Raw genomic sequence first — 21,057 nt, forward strand, 5'->3', positions numbered from 1 at the left:
TGCCGCGGCCATGGACGAGGTTGAGGTCCGGGTCGACTTCGTCGGCGTCGTCGATGGAGGCTCCGGTGACCCGCGCGTGCTCGTGCTGGTTCGGAAGGCGGAGGGCGGAGCGAATCCGCTAGAGGCTCGGGAGGGCGGCTCAAACGACGGAGGCTCCGGATCCGCCGGTGAAGAAGCCTCGCCGGACCCGCGCGTGGCTCAGGTGGCTCCGCCGGCGAGGCCTTCCGGTGGCCCGCCGTGACTCATGCGTGCCGTGTGCGGGAGGTGAAAACGCCGAAGTGGCTTGGAGGTGACGGAATGCAAGGCTGTTGCGCTGGATCGAGCCATTTTTTTCGTTCCCCCTGGCCGAGGCCTGCTTTAATGATTGTGCGGGCCGGGCTGAAAAATGGGGCCAGACAAACAAACACCCCGGGTTGCAGCCCACGAGCGCAGTGGCCCAGCTGGTGCAGGCAAACAAACGCACCCTGTATAACTCCCTGCGTAGATTTGATACAACATGCCGGCCCCTTTCATCCCGGCCCGTACGTGAGAAGTACTCAAACGACGGCCCACTAGATGGATTAACCGGACTTACTATCGGCCCAAATCCCCCAGAGCGGCCTCGCTGGGCCGACGAATCCGGGGCCACGGAGCGCAGATTCCCCCAGGTCCCGTGTGCGTTCGGGGCTGGACGACGGGGACCGACAGCGGTGTCGCGTGGGCACCTGCTTCTCAACGCCGTCCGCACCTGGCTGCCCTGTCGTCCGCCCTCCTTCCCTTCTCCTCCCCTCCAAGGCTCCAACTGTTGTTTCCTCAATCTCCCGCCCCAACCACAGCCGCGCCTGCCAAGGTGCCAACCGCACAGGTGAGTTCATCTTCCTTCCTCCTGGTTCTTCTCCGTCCGCACGCCGTCTCGAATTTGGGGTGTGTTTGGTTGGGGGCTACGAATGCGGGATGGTACAGGGTGATTTGTATGGAACAGAATGGCTCGAGTAGGGTGCTTGGGTCTAGGAATTGGAAGGTTTGAGAGTTTTGGTTTAGTATATAGCTGTATAATATGCGATGGCCCTGGGCAGTTCATGAGCCAATTAGCGCAACCAAGCAGACGATTAGAGGCCGAATAGCTCAGATCGTTGTCCCAGTCAGGCTTCTCCTTGGTGGATCTCTCTCTCGTGGAGCCCCTAGCGTTCGTGAGTCACGCTTGCATTTGTGGGGCGTCGAACTAGATGCTCTCCACTATCCAACTTTGTATCGGCAACGAGTCAATTGATTCTCTGGATTTGATGGGGGTTCGACCTTTTTGGTGGGGGCGGTGTCACGAGCAAACAAATTTGAGATGTCAGCATTATGTTCTTCTTTCCTTCAGTTATTATGCTATTCTTAGGCAATACTCCTATGATTGAAATACTAGTATCGCTGTCTCTTGGACGTTGCAGCAGCAGCTGGGGTGCTGACGTGCTGTGGGTGGTTCTATGTCCATGGCGCGGAAGCAGCAGCATGTTGCCATATTTACCACAGCAAGCTTGCCGTGGATGACTGGGACTGCGGTAAACCCACTGTTTCGAGCTGCATACCTTGCCAAGGCTGGAGACTGGGAGGTCACGCTGGTGGTGCCTTGGCTGTCCAAGGGGGATCAGGAGCTCGTTTATCCAAACAAGATGAAGTTCAGTTTGCCGGCAGAGCAGGAAAGCTATGTGCGGCGGTGGCTTGAGGAGCGGACTGGGCCATTGCCGAAGTTTGACATAAAGTTCTATCCTGGGAAGGTAAAAGTCAAGCAAATCTTGAATATATAGTTTTATGTGCCATGTTAATATGATGGTTGTACAGGTATGGATTACCATAGTTTACTCCTTCGGTACAAACCAGACGCAGACCCCCACTCTTTTCTCTGGGATAGCTCGTTCGTGTCTTCAAACAAGCATCTCATGAATTTGTGTTAACGATGGAATTTAAACATACAACAGTGTGCTCAATAGTCGATACTAGTGAAATAGATGGTATGAGACAGTTCATTTTTAGCAAGTTATATGCAAGTACATCAAATACTCGAATGACTAGAAAATTTGTGGTAGTGGAGCACATAGTAGAATGCTATGAAACATGTCTTTAGACTTCTGATTTAGTGGCACTGGCTTTAGCATATGGAGAAAGGAGGGAACTAAAATTACTAATGTACAAGTCATTTATGCTGAAGATGATGTTCTTGACCTTTAGATAATATGATAGACTAACCTTCTGATGATGTCCATATGCAGTTTTCAACTGAGAAAAGAAGTATTCTACCTGTTGGAGACATCAGTCAGACAATATCTGATGATAAAGCAGATATTGCAGTGCTAGAAGAGCCAGAACATCTTACTTGGTACCATCATGGACGGAGGTGGAAAAGCAAGTTCCAAAAAGTTATAGGTGTTGTTCACACAAATTATTTGGAATACGTGAAAAGAGAGAAAAATGGATATATCAGTGCGTTTATCTTAAAACACATTAATTCTTGGGTTACAGATATCTACTGTCATAAGGTTAGCCCTTCCATTTTTCTATTCAGTGTTGTTTCTTTTGTTTTGTATCCAGGCTCTTCCATGGTGATTAATATCGGTGCTTCTGTTAAGATTGGATAGACGATAGCAATGTTGTCCTCTGTGGCCCAATGGTAAAATATATAGGCAACATGGATACACAATTTTAAACCAAACATAACATTTCACTGGTGCAGTCATCCTAGATTGAAACCCCTACACCCTTACACCTTCTTTAAGCATATGCAACAGTCTCGAGATTGAAAAACGAGAACTGTGATCAGTTGACAACTATTGTATGACTTCCAGAGCTGTCTGCTGTTGCTTTGCAACTCCCCAAGAAACCTGGCAAGATTGAACTGAAGTAAGGATAATACCAGACGTCACTATAAACGCGGCAAGTAGATGGCATGCTATTAGCATGTATAAGAGCATCTCCAAGAGTCTTTTTAAATTTCACTCACTAAATCATCATTTGGAGAGCCATTTGCATAAAAATCGCTTTCTATATGTTTTCACTCTTCAACAGCTTTTCTACATCTTGTGTACACTCTAGAGAGCCATTTTCGCTATCTATCTTTGGCTAGCTAGAAATCCATAGTAGAGGATGGCTATATTTGATAACCACTTAGAGAAGCTGTTGGAGTGTATTTTCCATCAAAATCTCTATTCCTAACAATTAGGAAGGATATAAGAGTCTCTTGGAGTTGCTCTAATATGGTACAACAGGGTGCTAAGTATAATGAGTACATAAGGCATAACTAGCGACTTCTGGCCAAAGATAAACATGGTGCTAATCTTAGACAATCACACTTATACCCTTAGCAGTTGTCAACCTACTAGCCTTCTTGTTCACTGTGTACTCTTCATGGTCAGAGCCAACTTGTTCTTAACCTGAATAGTACTTTTCAAACCTTGGATTCGTCAAATTTGTGTATCTTGCTAATTCTTCTACTTTGTTATCAGCTACCGACGTACTGAAGAACATAACTTGATTAAATCAACAAACATGTTATGCATCGATAGTGTCACCATTTTACATAGGGATCAGATAAAATTCATCCACCATTCTTCTTCTTTTTTTTGGTAATAACAGTTAGTTTGTTAAAACTCCGCCTATGGTGGGGCGCCTACGGTGTCTCAGCATAGCAGGTCCCAAGCCCTGGTAAAGGAGGAGGGTTGTGTTAGGCGTGGCGAGCCAATGTAAAAACTTAGCCACTTTAATGGAGATGAAACCCGAAAGAAAATCGTTGGGGCGTAACCCTCTTAGCGACGCGCCATATCGGAACCCGGGTATGGTGTTAAATGGGCAAGGGCCGGGTCGTCACCCCCGTGACGCGCCGTGTCGTGATCTGGGCATGGTGTCAAGTGACCAAAGATCGGGTCGTCGCTTCCTTAGTGGCGCGCTACATCGACGCCCGGGTGTAGTGAAAAATGAGCAAGGGTCTTTGCATCTGAGTCGACGGGTGCGAAGGGTAAGGAAGCTAGTCGAACCAACTAGGATCCGTTGAGGTAGTTGGAATGTAGGGTCACTTACAGGTAAGTTAAGAGAGTTAGTTGATACCGCGACTAGGAGGCGTGTAAATATATTATGCGTTCAAGAGACTAAATGGAAGGGTCAGAAGGCGAAGGAGGTGGACAATACAGGTTTCAAGCTTTGGTACACAGGGACAGTCGCGAATAGAAATGGAGTAGGAGTTTTGATTGATAAGAGCCTCAAGAATGGTGTGGTGGGAGTGAGAAGGCAAGGAGATAGGATTATCTTAGTCAAGCTTGTCGTTGGTGATATGGTCTTGAACGTAATTAGTGCGTATGCCCCCCAAGTAGGCCTCGATGAGAGTGCTAAGAGACAGTTCTGGGAAGACTTAGATGGCCTGGTTAGAGCTATACCTAGTAGTGAGAAGCTTTTTATAGGAGGAGATCTTAATGGGCATGTAGGTACTACAAGCGCAGGTTTCGAGGCAGTTCATGGAGGTTTTGGGTATGGTAGTAGGAATCAGGAGGGAGAGGAAGTTCTAGACTTCGTGGTAGCTTTTGACCTGATGATAGCCAACACTTTCTTTAGAAAGAGAGAATCTCATCTAGTGACCTTCAGTAGCGGACAACACTGTAGCCAGATTGACTTTGTCCTTGCAAGAAGAAAGGACAAACGAGCATGCTTGGATTGTAAGGTGATACCAGGAGAGTGTGTTGTTTCTCAACATAAGCTTTTGGTGGCAGATTTTCGTTTTCAGGTGCGTGCCCGTAGGGATAAACAAGCTAAGATTGAAAGAACAAAGTGGTGGAAACTGAAAGGGGAGACGTCAGAGGTATTTAGGGAAATGGTTATCAAAGAGGGCTCTTGGAAGGAAGAAGACGACATAAACAACATGTGGGACAAGATGGCAACCAACATTCGAAAGGTAGCCTCAGAGGTGTGTGGAGTAACCAAAGGAAGGGGACGCGAGGCTAAAGATACTTGGTGGTGGAACGAGGAAGTCCAAAGGGCTATTAAGGAGAAGAAAGAATGCTATAGACGCTTGTACCATGACAGGAGTGTGGACAACATAGAGAAGTACAAGGTGGCAAAGAAGACTGCAAAGCAAGCTGTAAGTGTGGCAAAGGGTAAAGCGTACGAGGATCTTTACCAACATTTGAGTACGAAGGAAGGAGAGAAGGACATTTATAGGATGGCTAGGGTTCGTGAGAGAAAGACACGGGACTTCAACCAAGTTAAGTGCATTAAGGATGAAAGGGAGCATCTCTTGGTGAAGGAGGATGAGATCCGACATCGATGGCAAGAGTATTTTGACAAATTGTTCAATAGTGAGAATATGGACATAACCTTTCAGTTGGATGACTCTTTTGATGACACCAATAGGCGCTTTATGCGGAGAATCCAAGAATCTGAGGTCAGAGAGGCGTTGAAAAGAATGAAAGGAGGTAAGGCGATGGGACCGGATGGTATCCCAATCGAGGTGTGGAGATGCCTCGGGGACATAGCTATAGTATGGCTAACCAAGCTGTTCAACCATATTTTTCGATCGAACAAGATGCCTGATGAGTGGAGGAGAAGTATATTGGTACCGATCTACAAGAATAAAGGGGATATTCAAAGTTGTACGAATTACCGGGGAATTAAGTTGATGAGCCATACTATGAAGCTATGGGAGAGAGTTATCGAGCATCGCTTGAGAGCAATAACGCGGGTCTCTATGAACCAATTTGGTTTCATGCCCGGAAGGTCAACCATGGAAGCCATTTTCTTACTAAGACAAGTTATGGAGCGATATAGGGAGAAGAAGAAGGATCTACACATGGTTTTTATTGACTTGGAGAAGGCTTATGATAAAATACCAAGGAATGTTATGTGGTGGGCTTTGGACAAACATAAAGTCCCAACGAAGTACGTCGGGCTCATTAAGGACATGTATAACAATGTTGTGACTAGAGTTCGAACAAGTGATGGAGACACGGATGACTTCCCGATTAGGATAGGACTACATCAAGGGTCAGCTTTGAGCCCTTATTTGTTTGCTTTAGTGATGGATGAGGTCACAAGGGACATACAAGGGGACATCCCTTGGTGTATGCTTTTCGCGGACGATGTAGTACTAGTTGATGAAAGCCGGACAGGAGTGAACCAGAAACTGGAGTTATGGCGGGAGACTTTGGAGTCCAAAGGTTTTAGACTCAGTAGAACTAAAACTGAGTATATGAGATGTGACTTCGGCACTACTACTCGGGAGGAGGAAGATGTTAGTTTGAAAGGTCAAGTAGTGCCTAGGAAGGATACCTTTCGATATTTAGGATCAATGCTACAGAGGGACGGGGATATTGATGAAGATGTTAGCCATAGAATCAAAGCAGGGTGGATGAAGTGGCGGCAAGCGTCTGGTGTCCTATGTGACAAAAGGGTACCACAGAAGCTAAAAGGCAAGTTTTATAGGACGGCGATTAGACCTGCTATGTTGTATGGTGCAGAATGTTGGCCTACGAAAAGACGACATGTTCAACAGCTAAGTGTCGCGGAAATGCGTATGTTGCGTTGGATTTGCGGTCATACAAGAAGGGATCGAGTTCGGAACGACGATATACGTGAGAGATTAGGGGTAGCGCCAATTGAAGAAAAGCTTGTCCAACACCGGTTGAGATGGTTTGGACATGTGCAACGGAGACCTCCAGATGCACCGGTGCGTAGTGGAATCCTAAGTCAGGATAGTAACGTGAAGAGAGGCAGAGTGTGGCAGAACCGCCTAATTTAATGCCTCACAGGAGTGCTTGTCTTCCATTAGACACTAAGCACTCGAGGGAGAACACTAAATTACTTGGTTCCGTCGGGCACACCCCAGGGGAGAACCCGAAAATCCACATTTTTGCCATCAGGATCACAAATGAGAGAACAAAGCTTACATCATTCTTAACCATTTCATACATCCCTTTTAGTACAACATCAGAGTATAATAGTGATTGTATAACAGCGGAGTGTAATCATATTATCAGAGTTATAAATAAATTAATGTACAATGGAATTTAAACATGTGATCAGAATTATAGCGGAAATAAACATCTATTAATGATATGATGAAGTATTGATATATAAACTACTACAACAGATTATGAAACTTTTATTTATAAAAACATTGGGAGAGAGTTATAAATAAAAACTACGATCGCGACGTAAAGGAATCCTCGCTGAGCCCACTAGGAGGAATCCACACACAAGGGTCAGCTCTAGCATCAACCTGTCACCTGCAACAGGGGGAATAAAACCCTGAGTACTCAATTGTACTCAGCAAGACTTACCCGACAGGAGGAAAGAAAAGACTCCAAGGATATGCAAGGCTATTTGGCTTGTGGGTTGCATTTGCAGGAAGCATTACTAAGCGTGCGTCCTTATATTTGATTTTTATTAAAAGCCGCATTGGTTTATTAACTAACCATTCTATGTAAGCACCTGTGCTACTTTCAAGCAAGTGGTAAGCAATCAGATTTCCTTTTCCATCTTTCATCTTTCATCTTCAGTTCTTACTACGATGCTAAACCGCAGACAAGCCGTACCGGATAGCCCGGCGATTCGCGAATCAATGCCCCCAGCTGGGTACCCCGAAAACACACGCCCCGCTTGTACCCCAGGCACAAACAGGACCAACCCATCACTCTCCTGTCCCGGGTGTCCAGGTCCCCGTCCAAACTGGGACTCCAAGCCCCCGCCCCTGAGTCCCGGACTCAGTGCGGTGCAAGGACCTCCTCCACCAAAACAAACCCTAACAGTCGGTCCGGAAAGAGCCGGATCCGCGACAAGAGAGCAACAAGTCTTCCAAGCGCCCATACACAAGTATGTGCTCGGGATAATAAGTCTGTGACCTGCCTAGAGTCATATGCAACGATCGGTCCTTAACTGACCAGACAGGGAAAAACGGTGTAACCAAGCTATGACCCGCCTCCGCGGCGACACAACTTCTTACACCCACCAATACCCAAACCATATCCCTGCCCAGTCACCATTTTCCTTTCCACCATTTATATTTTCCAAGTGATAATCATTCAGTAATATATTTCCTATCTCTCGCGAGTGACAGGCAATCACTCGACTTCTACCGGAGTCCTGTAGCATAGCATTCTACACGATCCTGTCATACTAGTAAGACTTATAGGAATAAAGATATATATGCAAGTGGGTTTCATTCAACTCCTTAACTTAATGCACAAATATTATTTAAACTGCAGAAAGTAGGGGTTATGCACCGGGGCTTGCCTGGGTAAAATATAACCAAAAGTTAGCATTCCATCTTCGTGATATGATCACCATAGCATCATCTTTTAGCTACTCCAGTTGATATCATCGATCCACCGTCGTTCCTATTATGATATGTATTGATGCAAATGCATATATGTAAATAATCAACGATAGCCGAAATTCTTAGAAATCCAATCACGCTTCCAAAAGTACCATTTCTCCAGCAACTCCCGATGACACCACAATCCATCGACGTCCCTCCGTCGGCGTCGAACTCACAGTACTCGGCAAACAGACACAATTAAATATTCACATAAATTCAACTGCGTTCCAAAAATTATAAAACTTTATGGATAGGTGGGGTTCGATTTTAGATGAATTTAGGAAGAAGAAGTGATGGAATCGGAGTTAGCATTGTGGAGATATTAATTGTGCAAGGTGGCCGCTAATTAATCACAAGGAGAGAAAATGAAACGTGATTAGTGGCCACGAGCTGCCGCTGGTTATTAGAAAGGGAAAAGGAATAAAGAAATTGGTGGAGTGGATTAATGGCTCATGACTCTTGACTTTATGTGTATAGGAGCTGAGTTGGTTCACGGCTTTGCTACTAGCACATGGCATAGGACAAGCTGCTGCTGTGGACTTAAATAAAGAGCAGAGTGGGTATACGGCAAGGATTCTTTGAGAGAGACACAGAGAGCACCAAGCGTTTGTGCTCCTCAGCTCGTCCACCATGGATAGCTGCTGGACTTTCGCCTGATGGCGATTCTGGCCATGACTCCCAAATCTAAGGGCATGGGAAGGTAGAAGGGAGGTAGGGGATGTATGGGGACTATCTACCATGGTCAATTACAGCTTGAGGAAGGAGATCAACAGAGCGTAGCCCTCCCAGGCAAGAACAGAGAAACTCGATTTAGAGAGTAAGATGGTGAGCGGTGGAGTGGGATGGCTCAGCAGGCTTAGCGTGTCCTTTATAGGCAGGAGATGCGGGGTTGGAGGTGGAACTGGCATTTGGCTAGCTAGTCATGTGAATTGGATTTCACGTGATGAACTTGGAGTGGGTCTTTGGTCATGAGTGCATTAATTCAATTGATAGACTTTGAGTGGTCGTTGAACTTGACGAGCACGTCAGGACTAGAGTGTGCTTTGGGCTAAACGTGCTTGGTGGTGGGGTGCTGATTCATACATGCAGGTCAAGGAATTAATGGGAAAGGAGACCACAGGTCAAGAAAACATTAGAGAATGAGAAGATCAATTGCAGATTAGCTACCTCAGCTGATTATTGCAGCTCGGGAGAAATCGATAGACGCAACATTCACAGACAAGAATAGAGAAACTTGATTTGAGAGAAGCAAGTGAGCAGTGGAGCGGAACGGATCGGCGTAACCTTTTAAAGACAGGAGACGCAGGAATGGAGAAGCAAAGACGCGACAGCGACGCGTCATAAGGTTAGTGGCTAAACTAGCTTGCTTAAAGATAATAAAGCACCACGGGATGGACACGGTGCTGTGGATGAACAGTGTTTTCTGCGGAGCTACAGTGTTTTCCACGCGTGAACAGTGGTTTCCACGCGTGAACAGTGATTCTACGCGCTACAGTGTTTCTATGTTGATTCTGCGCGCTGCCGTGTTTCTCGCGCTACAGTACGCCGTGCAAGATGGTGCCAGGCACAATGAACTGTGTTTTGATTTCTAGGCGCGTATGGTGCACGCCGAAAAAAATAAACGAAGCTGCTGCGCTTTCTTTCTCGTTAGTTCGTGCTTAACAAAATAAATCCGTGAGTTTATATATATATGTATCGTTCTATTTATTAATGGATTTTATTTTATTTATAAAAGTTGATTTTCATGCTTAATCTAACCGAACAAAACGTTCTCTAGAATCGTCGTCGGACATTCCTGAATATTTCTACGTACTGCGTAATTTATCTTGAGCGTTTATTTGAGTCCACGAAACTAAGTCACACAGGATTCACTTATCGCATTAAGTACGTTTAAATTAAAAACCCGATAAAACTTGATTCGGAAATTTTCCTTAGGCCTAAATCGTGGCGCTAAACACGATCGTAACACCGGGGTGTTACAATCAACCCCCCTTAAAAAGAATCTCGTCCCGAGATTTGAAACTGGAAGCAGAAAAGGGGAAACACGATTACATTCCGTAGGTCAGGGATTACACGAAAGATTACACGACTTCGAACACTAAACCACACGGGGATCTAGGAATACCTGGTTAAGAGCAACTTGATACACCCAAGACCTACTCCCAAAGTCGGGATAGACGAGGACAATGGAGAAATAACAAGATAATGATTATCCAAAACATGGCGTAGCACCAACAAATCCAGAAACAGTCGACTGAGAAGTAAAACATCGTGAACCCTAAGATCGAGCTATCCAAAGGTAGACTTGAACTTCTCCGAAAACCAGATCCCTTCTTCTCTTCAGGTTACACCATCACCTCAGACTGACGAACCTAGCTTCACAAGGTCAACTGGATTTCGTAGCTCTGCTCCGTATGCGAGGAGAATGGGGATGAAGAAGAAGAGCAAGGACCAAGGGTATCTTACAGTGGCGAACGGAGGTGGAGCGCAAATCACCGGCAGTGGAGGCGGAGTGGATGGGATACATAGACGGTTCATGCTGTGAAGATAAGATCGGACATGATGCGCTTCCTGCGCGAGCGGTAAAGGAGAGGAGAGGGGGTCCGCTTGAGGAGAAAGGCGTGCGGGCGGTCGTGTCACCAAAGAAGAGAGAAAGGAGAGGGAAGGGGAAATGAGGGGGGGTCCGGTACGAGAAACGATGGTGCGGGGTAGAGAGCCGACCGGACGCCAGGAAAAGGAAAAGTGCACAGTGCACAAGGACGGCGAGTGCGGCACAATGCTGCGGCCACGCGAGAAAGGGAAGCTAAAGGGCCTGACACAGACGGCGTTCCCAAGGCATGCAACGAAATAACCCGGCATACATAGCGTGGTCAACTAAACACAGGGCTTGGGACATGACATCCACTCAGGCTTTTACAAGCACTCCCTACTACTCGAGACTATCCTTTCTTACTACTCTTCTTTTCTTTCCTTTACTCGACCACGTCCGTCTTTCATGTAGACTAATACCATGCCATACTTTCTTCCTCCAAAACCACCTCCTCTTGCTTACTTTGAGAGAACACTAATTCATCGACCCGTTGTGGATTTCCTGTTTAAACACCTGAACATTTTCAAGAAATTATTTGTAGCAAAAGTGGTATGGCAGTGTAACTTAGTAAAGGTACTTGGTTAACAACCTCGATACCAGCGTGTGCCGAGCAGCGTCACCATGTGGCAGCTGTTCCACAGGGAGCCCTCAGTTTCGTCGTGGCACCATAAGCTTTTAACCAGGCAACTATTACCAACTTACACGCCATGAAGGCGGTGGGGTCATAGACCACAGAGTAAGGGGGTATCGCAAGGGAAAAATTCAACAACAAAGGTTTCCCTCCACAACAAGGGACAAGGAATTCAAATCCAACGACGGATTTTTTTTTTAAGATTCAAGTGTTCTGTTGGGACATCCACAATTAGCCGATATAGTGTCCTATATTATCCAATCACGGCTGATCTGTTGGTATCTGAGTGACAACTTCTCTTGTAACTCACTTAACATCGCCCTTGAAAACTTGGAGCACGTCTAACGAGACTTTAAAGTAAATGAACGTAATAAACACAGCGAAATAATTAAAATGCATGTTCCAATGACCTTATATGGGTACAACGTACAGGCATTCAGGCTCACATTCACGGCATAGCATTCACCTATGGTCGGACGATCTCAACAACTACGGACGACAATAACGGCAAGAGTACAATACGGGGGACAGCAACAAAAAATACTACTACTACGGGTACAACATCCCAAGGCCACTAATCTACATCTTCTCGTGGCAATGGCTGAGTGAGAGGAATTAAGGGCTCTACTTCTGACACTTCTGAGGGTGGAGGTGCTGGCGGCACTGCCACACCGGTTCTCCTTCCTTCTGGCGAGTGGATAGGGATCCCTTCCAAGATCGGGGCATCCTGCCTTTCAGCAGCCAGCGTCCTCCGCTTGGCCCTAGTGACAAGATAGGCCTCACGCAGCTGATGGACATGCCGGTCTTCAGCCTCCTTTAGAGCTTCTGACATGACAGTCTCCCGGCTCTCAGCAGCTGCAGCACTGGCATGCGCTTCAGCGAGCTGCACCTCGAGCATTCGGGTGAAGATCTCGGCTTCCTCGGCTCGACGGAGGCAGATCCTCAGTTCCAAGGCTTGCCGGTCGTACTGCTCATCTAGAGCAAGCAGGTACGTGGTCAAGTGCACCACGGTTGGACTGTCCTCTTGCGCATCCCGCCCTTGCAAGGCCTCCATGCGAGCCCTCCATGCCCGCCGATTCCTGTCCAAAGGTGGAAAGAACCGCATGGGGGTACGGGCAATGGGCTCCTCATAGATCTGACAGAGGTACCGCAAGGCTTTGTGGGCCACAACCTGGTAGGTGTCGGTGAAGCGAAACCCGGTTGTGGTCACACTCCAGGCTTCAGTGAGGTCGGGGAACTCCTCACTCTTCCCGATGTAGACGGTAACCTCACACCGCTCGGTGCCATGCTCCTCATACTCACGGCCCTCATACTCAGGATGATCTTTGACTCCGAGCTTTTGCAGGGTGGTATGCAGGATTTTGGGAAAACCCTCAACGTTCAAGCAGTAACTACTAACCCAGGCTCCTGCCATTTCTAGCGGTGGTTGCAAGGAAGGCTGAGCGAAAAGAAAGGCTAGCTCAAAGGAAAAGCTAAGCGAGCTAAAGTGCGTCGAGTGGTGATACCAATAGCTAAGTCAGGCTCTGCTTATAAAGGCGGAGCGCTCAGTGGTCCTGGCACAGTTCACCAGGGTTCCCGCGCAAGATCACTATGACGAATCGACCAAATTCCACGCGTTCGAGACGAGCGACATCCGAGGCCATTACTGACTAGTACGACTGTAGGGCAAGGGTCCGACAAGAGCGCAGAAAAGAGGTATGGGGAGATGTGGGTCACGACCGGCGTGAACCACGGGCGCACGCGAAACATGAAGCCACAGTGCAGACCTAACTATGGAACAGGAACGAGTCAATCGTGACACCTATGGAGGGTGTATCTACAAGCAATACGAGCGCTACAATGCACAAACAGGATATGCATGAATGCACGTCCTATACGTCCTTCCACTGTTGCCAGCATATAGGGCAACCGTTCTCAGATTTTTGGCACATCGTTCTCTCCTTGTAGCTAGTCGATACTATCGGACTATGGTCGAGTCAGTGTACCTGCAGAAAACTTGATTAAGCCTATCTAAGTCAGCAGAGTGCCATCTATCCTGGATACATAACCATAGTAATAGGGCTACTTATATAACTTCGCATGTAAACGTCCTAACTTTTTGAAAAAAACAGGTTGTCAAATTTTTGCTTAGAAAAGGTTTTGAAAGCTTTATTTCCTCATTTATGCTCTGATACCACCTGTGGCAGAACCGCCTAATTTAATGCCTCACAGGAGTGCTTGTCTTCCATTAGACACTAAGCACTCGAGGGAGAACACTAAATTACTTGGTTCCGTCGGGCACACCCCAGGGGAGAACCCGAAAATCCACATTTTTGCCATCAGGATCACAAATGAGAGAACAAAGCTTACATCATTCTTAACCATTTCATACATCCCTTTTAGTACAACATCAGAGTATAATAGTGATTGTATAACAGCGGAGTGTAATCATATTATCAGAGTTATAAATAAATTAATGTACAATGGAATTTAAACATGTGATCAGAATTATAGCGGAAATAAACATCTATTAATGATATGATGAAGTATTGATATATAAACTACTACAACAGATTATGAAACTTTTATTTATAAAAACATTGGGAGAGAGTTATAAATAAAAACTACGATCACGACGTAAAGGAATCCTCGCTGAGCCCACTAGGAGGAATCCACACACAAGGGTCAGCTCTAGCATCAACCTGTCACCTGCAACAGGGGGAATAAAACCCTGAGTACTCAATTGTACTCAGCAAGACTTACCCGACAGGAGAAAAGAAAAGACTCCAAGGATATGCAAGGCTATTTGGCTTGTGGGTTGCATTTGCAGGAAGCATTACTAAGCGTGCGTCCTTATATTTGATTTTTATTAAAAGCCGCATTGGTTTATTAACTAACCATTCTATGTAAGCACCTGTGCTACTTTCAAGCAAGTGGTAAGCAATCAGATTTCCTTTTCCATCTTTCATCTTTCATCTTCAGTTCTTACTACGATGCTAAACCGCAGACAAGCCGTACCGGATAGCCCGGCGATTCGCGAATCAATGCCTCCAGCTGGGTACCCCGAAAACACACGCCCCGCTTGTACCCCAGGCACAAACAGGACCAACCCATCACTCTCCTGTCCCGGGTGTCCAGGTCCCCGTCCAAACTGGGACTCCAAGCCCCCGCCCCTGAGTCCCGGACTCAGTGCGGTGCAAGGACCTCCTCCACCAAAACAAACCCTAACAGTCGGTCCGGAAAGAGCCGGATCCGCGACAAGAGAGCAACAAGTCTTCCAAGCACCCATACACAAGTATGTGCTCGGGATAATAAGTCTGTGACCTGCCTAGAGTCATATGCAACGATCGGTCCTTAACTTACCAGACAGGGAAAAACGGTGTAACCAAGCTATGACCCGCCTCCGCGGCGACACAACTTCTTACACCCACCAATACCCAAACCATATCCCTGCCCAGTCACCATTTTCCTTTCCACCATTTATATTTTCCAAGTGATAATCATTCAGTAATATATTTCCTATCTCTCGCGAGTGACAGGCAATCACTCGACTTCTACCGGAGTCCTGTAGCATAGCATTCTACACGATCCTGTCATACTAGTAAGACTTATAGGAATAAAGATATATATGCAAGTGGGTTTCATTCAACTCCTTAACTTAATGCACAAATATTATTTAAACTGCAGAAAGTAGGGGTTATGCACCGGGGCTTGCCTGGGTAAAATATAACCAAAAGTTAGCATTCCATCTTCGTGATATGATCACCATAGCATCATCTTTTAGCTACTCCAGTTGATATCATCGATCCACCGTCGTTCCTATTATGATATGTATTGATGCAAATGCATATATGTAAATAATCAACGATAGCCGAAATTCTTAGAAATCCAATCACGCTTCCAAAAGTACCATTTCTCCAGCAACTCCCGATGACACCACAATCCATCGACGTCCCTCCGTCGGCGTCGAACTCACAGTACTCGGCAAACAGACACAATTAAATATTCACATAAATTCAACTGCGTTCCAAAAATTATAAAACTTTATGGATAGGTGGGGTTCGATTTTAGATGAATTTAGGAAGAAGAAGTGATGGAATCGGAGTTAGCATTGTGGAGATATTAATTGTGCAAGGTGGCCGCTAATTAATCACAAGGAGAGAAAATGAAACGTGATTAGTGGCCACGAGCTGCCGCTGGTTATTAGAAAGGGAAAAGGAATAAAGAAATTGGTGGAGTGGATTAATGGCTCATGACTCTTGACTTTATGTGTATAGGAGCTGAGTTGGTTCACGGCTTTGCTACTAGCACATGGCATAGGACAAGCTGCTGCTGTGGACTTAAATAAAGAGCAGAGTGGGTATACGGCAAGGATTCTTTGAGAGAGACACAGAGAGCACCAAGCGTTTGTGCTCCTCAGCTCGTCCACCATGGATAGCTGCTGGACTTTCGCCTGATGGCGATTCTGGCCATGACTCCCAAATCTAAGGGCATGGGAAGGTAGAAGGGAGGTAGGGGATGTATGGGGACTATCTACCATGGTCAATTACAGCTTGAGGAAGGAGATCAACAGAGCGTAGCCCTCCCAGGCAAGAACAGAGAAACTCGATTTAGAGAGTAAGATGGTGAGCGGTGGAGTGGGATGGCTCAGCAGGCTTAGCGTGTCCTTTATAGGCAGGAGATGCGGGGTTGGAGGTGGAACTGGCATTTGGCTAGCTAGTCATGTGAATTGGATTTCACGTGATGAACTTGGAGTGGGTCTTTGGTCATGAGTGCATTAATTCAATTGATAGACTTTGAGTGGTCGTTGAACTTGACGAGCACGTCAGGACTAGAGTGTGCTTTGGGCTAAACGTGCTTGGTGGTGGGGTGCTGATTCATACATGCAGGTCAAGGAATTAATGGGAAAGGAGACCACAGGTCAAGAAAACATTAGAGAATGAGAAGATCAATTGCAGATTAGCTACCTCAGCTGATTATTGCAGCTCGGGAGAAATCGATAGACGCAACATTCACAGACAAGAATAGAGAAACTTGATTTGAGAGAAGCAAGTGAGCAGTGGAGCGGAACGGATCGGCGTAACCTTTTAAAGACAGGAGACGCAGGAATAGAGAAGCAAAGACGCGACAGCGACGCGTCATAAGGTTAGTGGCTAAACTAGCTTGCTTAAAGATAATAAAGCACCACGGGATGGACACGGTGCTGTGGATGAACAGTGTTTTCTGCGGAGCTACAGTGTTTTCCACGCGTGAACAGTGGTTTCCACGCGTGAACAGTGATTCTACGCGCTACAGTGTTTCTATGTTGACTCTGCGCGCTACCGTGTTTCTCGCGCTACAGTACGCCGTGCAAGATGGTGCCAGGCACAATGAACTGTGTTTTGATTTCTAGGCGCGTATGGTGCACGCCGAAAAAAATAAACGAAGCTGCTGCGCTTTCTTTCTCGTTAGTTCGTGCTTAACAAAATAAATCCGTGAGTTTATATATATATGTATCGTTCTATTTATTAATGGATTTTATTTTATTTATAAAAGTTGATTTTCATGCTTAATCTAACCGAACAAAACGTTCTCTAGAATCGTCGTCGGACATTCCTGAATATTTCTACGTACTGCGTAATTTATCTTGAGCGTTTATTTGAGTCCACGAAACTAAGTCACACAGGATTCACTTATCGCATTAAGTACGTTTAAATTAAAAACCCGATAAAACTTGATTCGGAAATTTTCCTTAGGCCTAAATCGTGGCGCTAAACACGATCGTAACACCGGGGTGTTACACAGAGGAAGACCGAAGTTGACTTGGGTAGAGGCAATAAAAGGAGACTTGAAAGGATGGAATATACCCAAAGACTTAGCCTTAGATAGGAGTGCTTGGAAGACAGCTATTCATGTGCCTGAACCTTGATTGCTTCTGATGGGTTTCAACTCTAGCCTACCCCAACTTGTTTGGGACTTAAAGGCTTTGTTGTTGTTGTTGTTGTTGTTGTAACAGTTAGTTTGTTAAGTTAGTAGCTGCCCTGCTTATATCTGTTTCCCTTTTTTAGGGCAGTAGCTGCCCCTGCTTATAATGGTTTTCCTTTTCTTGTAGGCCTGTAGACTTCCTGCTTACTACGTAACAGTAAAACACAAACCATAATGACATCATGTGCTGTTATAACATATTTTTATATACTTTGGAACGATTACCAATCTATATCTGTATTGGTAATTCGAAATCCATTGATAATTATATATAATAATCATGTGCTCCACTTTATTTAAAGCATAATTTACCTTTGATTTCTTATGTGCAGTTTTTCTGACTCTTTCTTCTTATAACCCTTCTCTTGAAGGTTATAAGATTGTCTGCAGCAACTCAGGATGTTCCTAGGTCTGTGATTTGTAATGTTCATGGAGTTAACCCCAAATTTATTGAAATTGGCAAATTGAAACGTCAGCAGCTATGCCAAAGAGAGCAAGCATTCTTCAAGGGTGCATATTATATTGGAAAGATGGTTTGGAGTAAAGGTTACACAGAGCTTCTTCATCTTCTTCATAAGCACCAAATGGAATTGTCTGGCCTTAAAATGGAGTTGTTTGGCAGTGGGGAAGATGCTGATGAAGTAAAAGCATCAGCTGAGCGACTGAGCTTAGATATTAGAGTCTATCCAGGCCGTGATCATGGAGATTCAATATTTCACGAGTGAGTATTCAATAGATGAACAATACCTTTTTATACAGTCTTAGTAGCTGCTAGATTGTTTTATGTTCAGGTATAATTTATGATAAGTTCTTTATGCCATCGCTTTATACTCTTTGAGTCTCGACTGAACTGTATTATCCATTCCATTGTTTGTCTCAGCTACAAGGTTTTCATAAACCCAAGCACAACTGATGTGGTATGCACAACAACTGCAGAAGCTTTGGCGATGGGGAAGATTGTGATCTGTGCAAACCATCCTTCAAATGAATTTTTCAAAAGATTTCCTAATTGTCACATGTACAGTACTGAGAAAGAGTTTGTGAGACTAACAATGAAAGCTTTGGGAGAAGAGCCTATCCCACTGTCAGATGATTTGAGGCATGAGCTTTCCTGGGAGGCAGCAACAGAAAGATTCGTTAGGGTAGCCGATATTGCACCAACTATGCCTGTGGGGCAACAACCACCAGCTTCTCCGCATTTCATGCGCATCTCCCCAGATGAACTGCAGAAGAACATGGAAGAGGCATCAGCATTTTTCCATAACACGATCTCTGGGATTGAAACTGCCCGTTGTGTGTTCGGTGCAATACCAAACACGCTGCAGCCGGATGAACAGCAATGCAAGGAACTTGGGTGGAATTTGCAGGGATAACATTAGCTTTTCTTGCGATGTTGTTGTCATGGACCATAGAATTAACCAATCTAACTCAACGGCAAAAAGATTTGTCACTCGGAAAGGTTCTCAGATTGATCAAACAGGCATTCTATGTGGTGTTCTGGTGTGGCCACACTGCATTTTTCCTTCAGAGGCGTTCTGAAGTTCCTGGATGCATTGTATCTTCTGATTGTAAATCTTAAGCTGTCTGAAGTGCACACTAGTATTACGATCTCATATGTGTAGACTGTTTTTCATCATGTGTTTCCCAGGATTGACACATGTGTTGAAGATTGTATTGTATAAGATGCACCTTGTTTTCGCAGTCATGCATGCGGATGCAGTTGATGAAACTTTTATGACCCCGCCTAGAATCTGTGCGCCAGTTGATGAAACTTTTACCTTGCTTTTTGTGGGCGTGTAGCTGATTCCCCAGCATTCCTTCTTACAGTTAACCCCATTCGACAATCTAACATAATTTCACAGCTGCGGTGATTAATTTTTCACGGTATGCTGTTCTAATAAAAGCTTTTATTTATACAGTACTCTCTCCATTTTAAATTATAAGTTGATGTGACTTTTTTTTTTGTTCTATCTAGATGTATAGTAAAATAGATGTATAAAAAAAATCAAAATGACTTATAATTTAGAACGGAGGGAGTAATCGTTTTGCATTTTGCAGCTATGGCGATTATTTTAGCAGTATGCTGTTCTAAAAGCTTTTATATGGCACAGAAAAAGATGGAAAAAATGTCGTCCTCGATGATTTTGTCATGAAGAAATTCGTGTTAGCCCCATAGAAAACACAGGCTATGACGTACCTCCTCCATCCCAAATTACAAGTCGTACCAACTTTCATGGAAAGTCAAAGCATCTTAAACTTGATTAAAATTATAGAGGGAAATACAAAAATTTATAACATCAAATAGATATACGTTATTATTTTATTATATAAATTTGATCAAATTGGAGATGATTTACTCTCCGAGAAAGTAGGAATGACTTATAATTAGAAACGGAGGGAGAATATATTATTATTATATATATGATATGAAGAGCATGTTTTCCCTGTTCACATAATAAAAAACAACATTAATACGATGCTAACACTATATATATTGCTTTTGTGGCCAAAATAAACGGATATATCACCTGTTCGTTTCAGCTTATTCGCTTACATATGACTTATAATCAACGAATTAAACGGTATTTTTGTCGGTACTTTCGGTCACCCATTCAGCCAAACGAGGCATAGGGCCGGCCCCGCCGCCGTGGGGTGAACACGACCTGACCCGGTTTCCTTCTCTGTCCCTCTTTTCTGTTCCGCGCAGCAACGACGCGGTTGCTTCTCCCCACGGCGGCATCTCCTGCGCGGCGGCGCCGTCCCCGCGAGAGCTGCGACGGCGCGCTAGGCAAGTTACTGGACACGGGAGCGATGGCGGACGGCGCCAGCGGCCGCGGCGGTGGAGGCGGGGCCGGGCGGAGGGTGGGGGAGTACGAGCTGCTGCGGCCGATCGGGTCGGGGGCGTACTCGCAGGTGTGGCTGGGGCGGCACCGGGCGCGGGGCACGGAGGTGGCGGTGAAGGAGATCGCCATGGAGCGTCTCAGCAACAAGCTCCGCGAGAGCCTCCTCTCCGAGGTCGACATCCTCCGTCGCATCCGACACGATAACGTCATCGCACTTCACGACTCCATCAAGGTACCCCGCCTGCGGTTGGCCGCCCCATTTGATGTCGCTCGTGATCTCCCGTTCTATCGATGTGGATCTGCAAGGTCTTGGTGCTGGTGGGGTCTGGGTTCTGATTGTAGGCCTAGGATGTGTGAAATTGAGGAGTTACTCCGGTGAATTCTAGCTTACTGTGAGCATTTTTGGTAGGTAGGAACTCTAAGCAAAGGATTCCCTGTCTGACTTGATGTCCCTTTGGATGGAACTAGTTAGTTTGCAAAGGGATGTTCGCTCACCTGTTGCTGCCATGCTTGAAATAGGAGGTTCTGTCCTGTCGGGCTAATGGTTTCGTGAAATCCTATGTGGGTTTTAGCTTGGTTAATTTGTTAGATTAATGTTTTCTGGAAGCTAGGATTTTGTGGAACATAGGAAATAGAAGAAGTACTTTTAATGCTGAATCTCGATGTTGTGAGGGGATTCTACCAGTTTAATATCAAACTCATAGGCTTTTTCTCTGGTATTAATGTTGTT

General features: G+C 45.4%; 1 protein-coding gene across 2 annotated transcripts; it reads left to right on the plus strand.

Annotated features, from left to right (window-relative positions):
* Nucleotides 1-516: 516 nt before the first annotated feature.
* Nucleotides 517-19,185, plus strand: LOC136533868 (digalactosyldiacylglycerol synthase 2, chloroplastic-like). Of its 2 annotated transcripts, none has more exons than XM_066526407.1 (5): nt 517-844; nt 1,416-1,742; nt 2,235-2,501; nt 17,856-18,205; nt 18,365-19,185. In XM_066526407.1, exons 2-5 carry the CDS (start codon nt 1,452-1,454, stop codon nt 18,855-18,857), a joined length of 1,401 nt encoding a protein of 466 aa, XP_066382504.1. In that variant the 5' UTR covers nt 517-844; nt 1,416-1,451; the 3' UTR covers nt 18,858-19,185. The 2 variants fall into 2 exon arrangements, with proteins under 2 accessions (XP_066382504.1, XP_066382507.1); XM_066526410.1 differs by having other exon boundaries at nt 1,419-1,742.
* The last annotated feature ends 1,872 nt before the right edge of the window (nt 19,186-21,057 follow it).

This window comes from Miscanthus floridulus, chromosome 2 (assembly GCF_019320115.1).
Source record: "Miscanthus floridulus cultivar M001 chromosome 2, ASM1932011v1, whole genome shotgun sequence".
NCBI classification, from domain to species: domain Eukaryota; kingdom Viridiplantae; phylum Streptophyta; class Magnoliopsida; order Poales; family Poaceae; genus Miscanthus; species Miscanthus floridulus.

Excerpts from the sequence above, each read along its gene's own strand:
- LOC136533868 (XM_066526407.1), top strand. The coding sequence starts at position 1,452 with ATGTCCATGGCGCGGAAGCAGCAGCATGTTGCCATATTTACCACAGCA. Across the intron at positions 2,502-17,855 it reads CAGATATCTACTGTCATAAG|GTTATAAGATTGTCTGCAGC; the intron begins GTTAGCCCTTCC and ends CTTCTCTTGAAG. Across the intron at positions 18,206-18,364 it reads GGAGATTCAATATTTCACGA|CTACAAGGTTTTCATAAACC; the intron begins GTGAGTATTCAA and ends TGTTTGTCTCAG.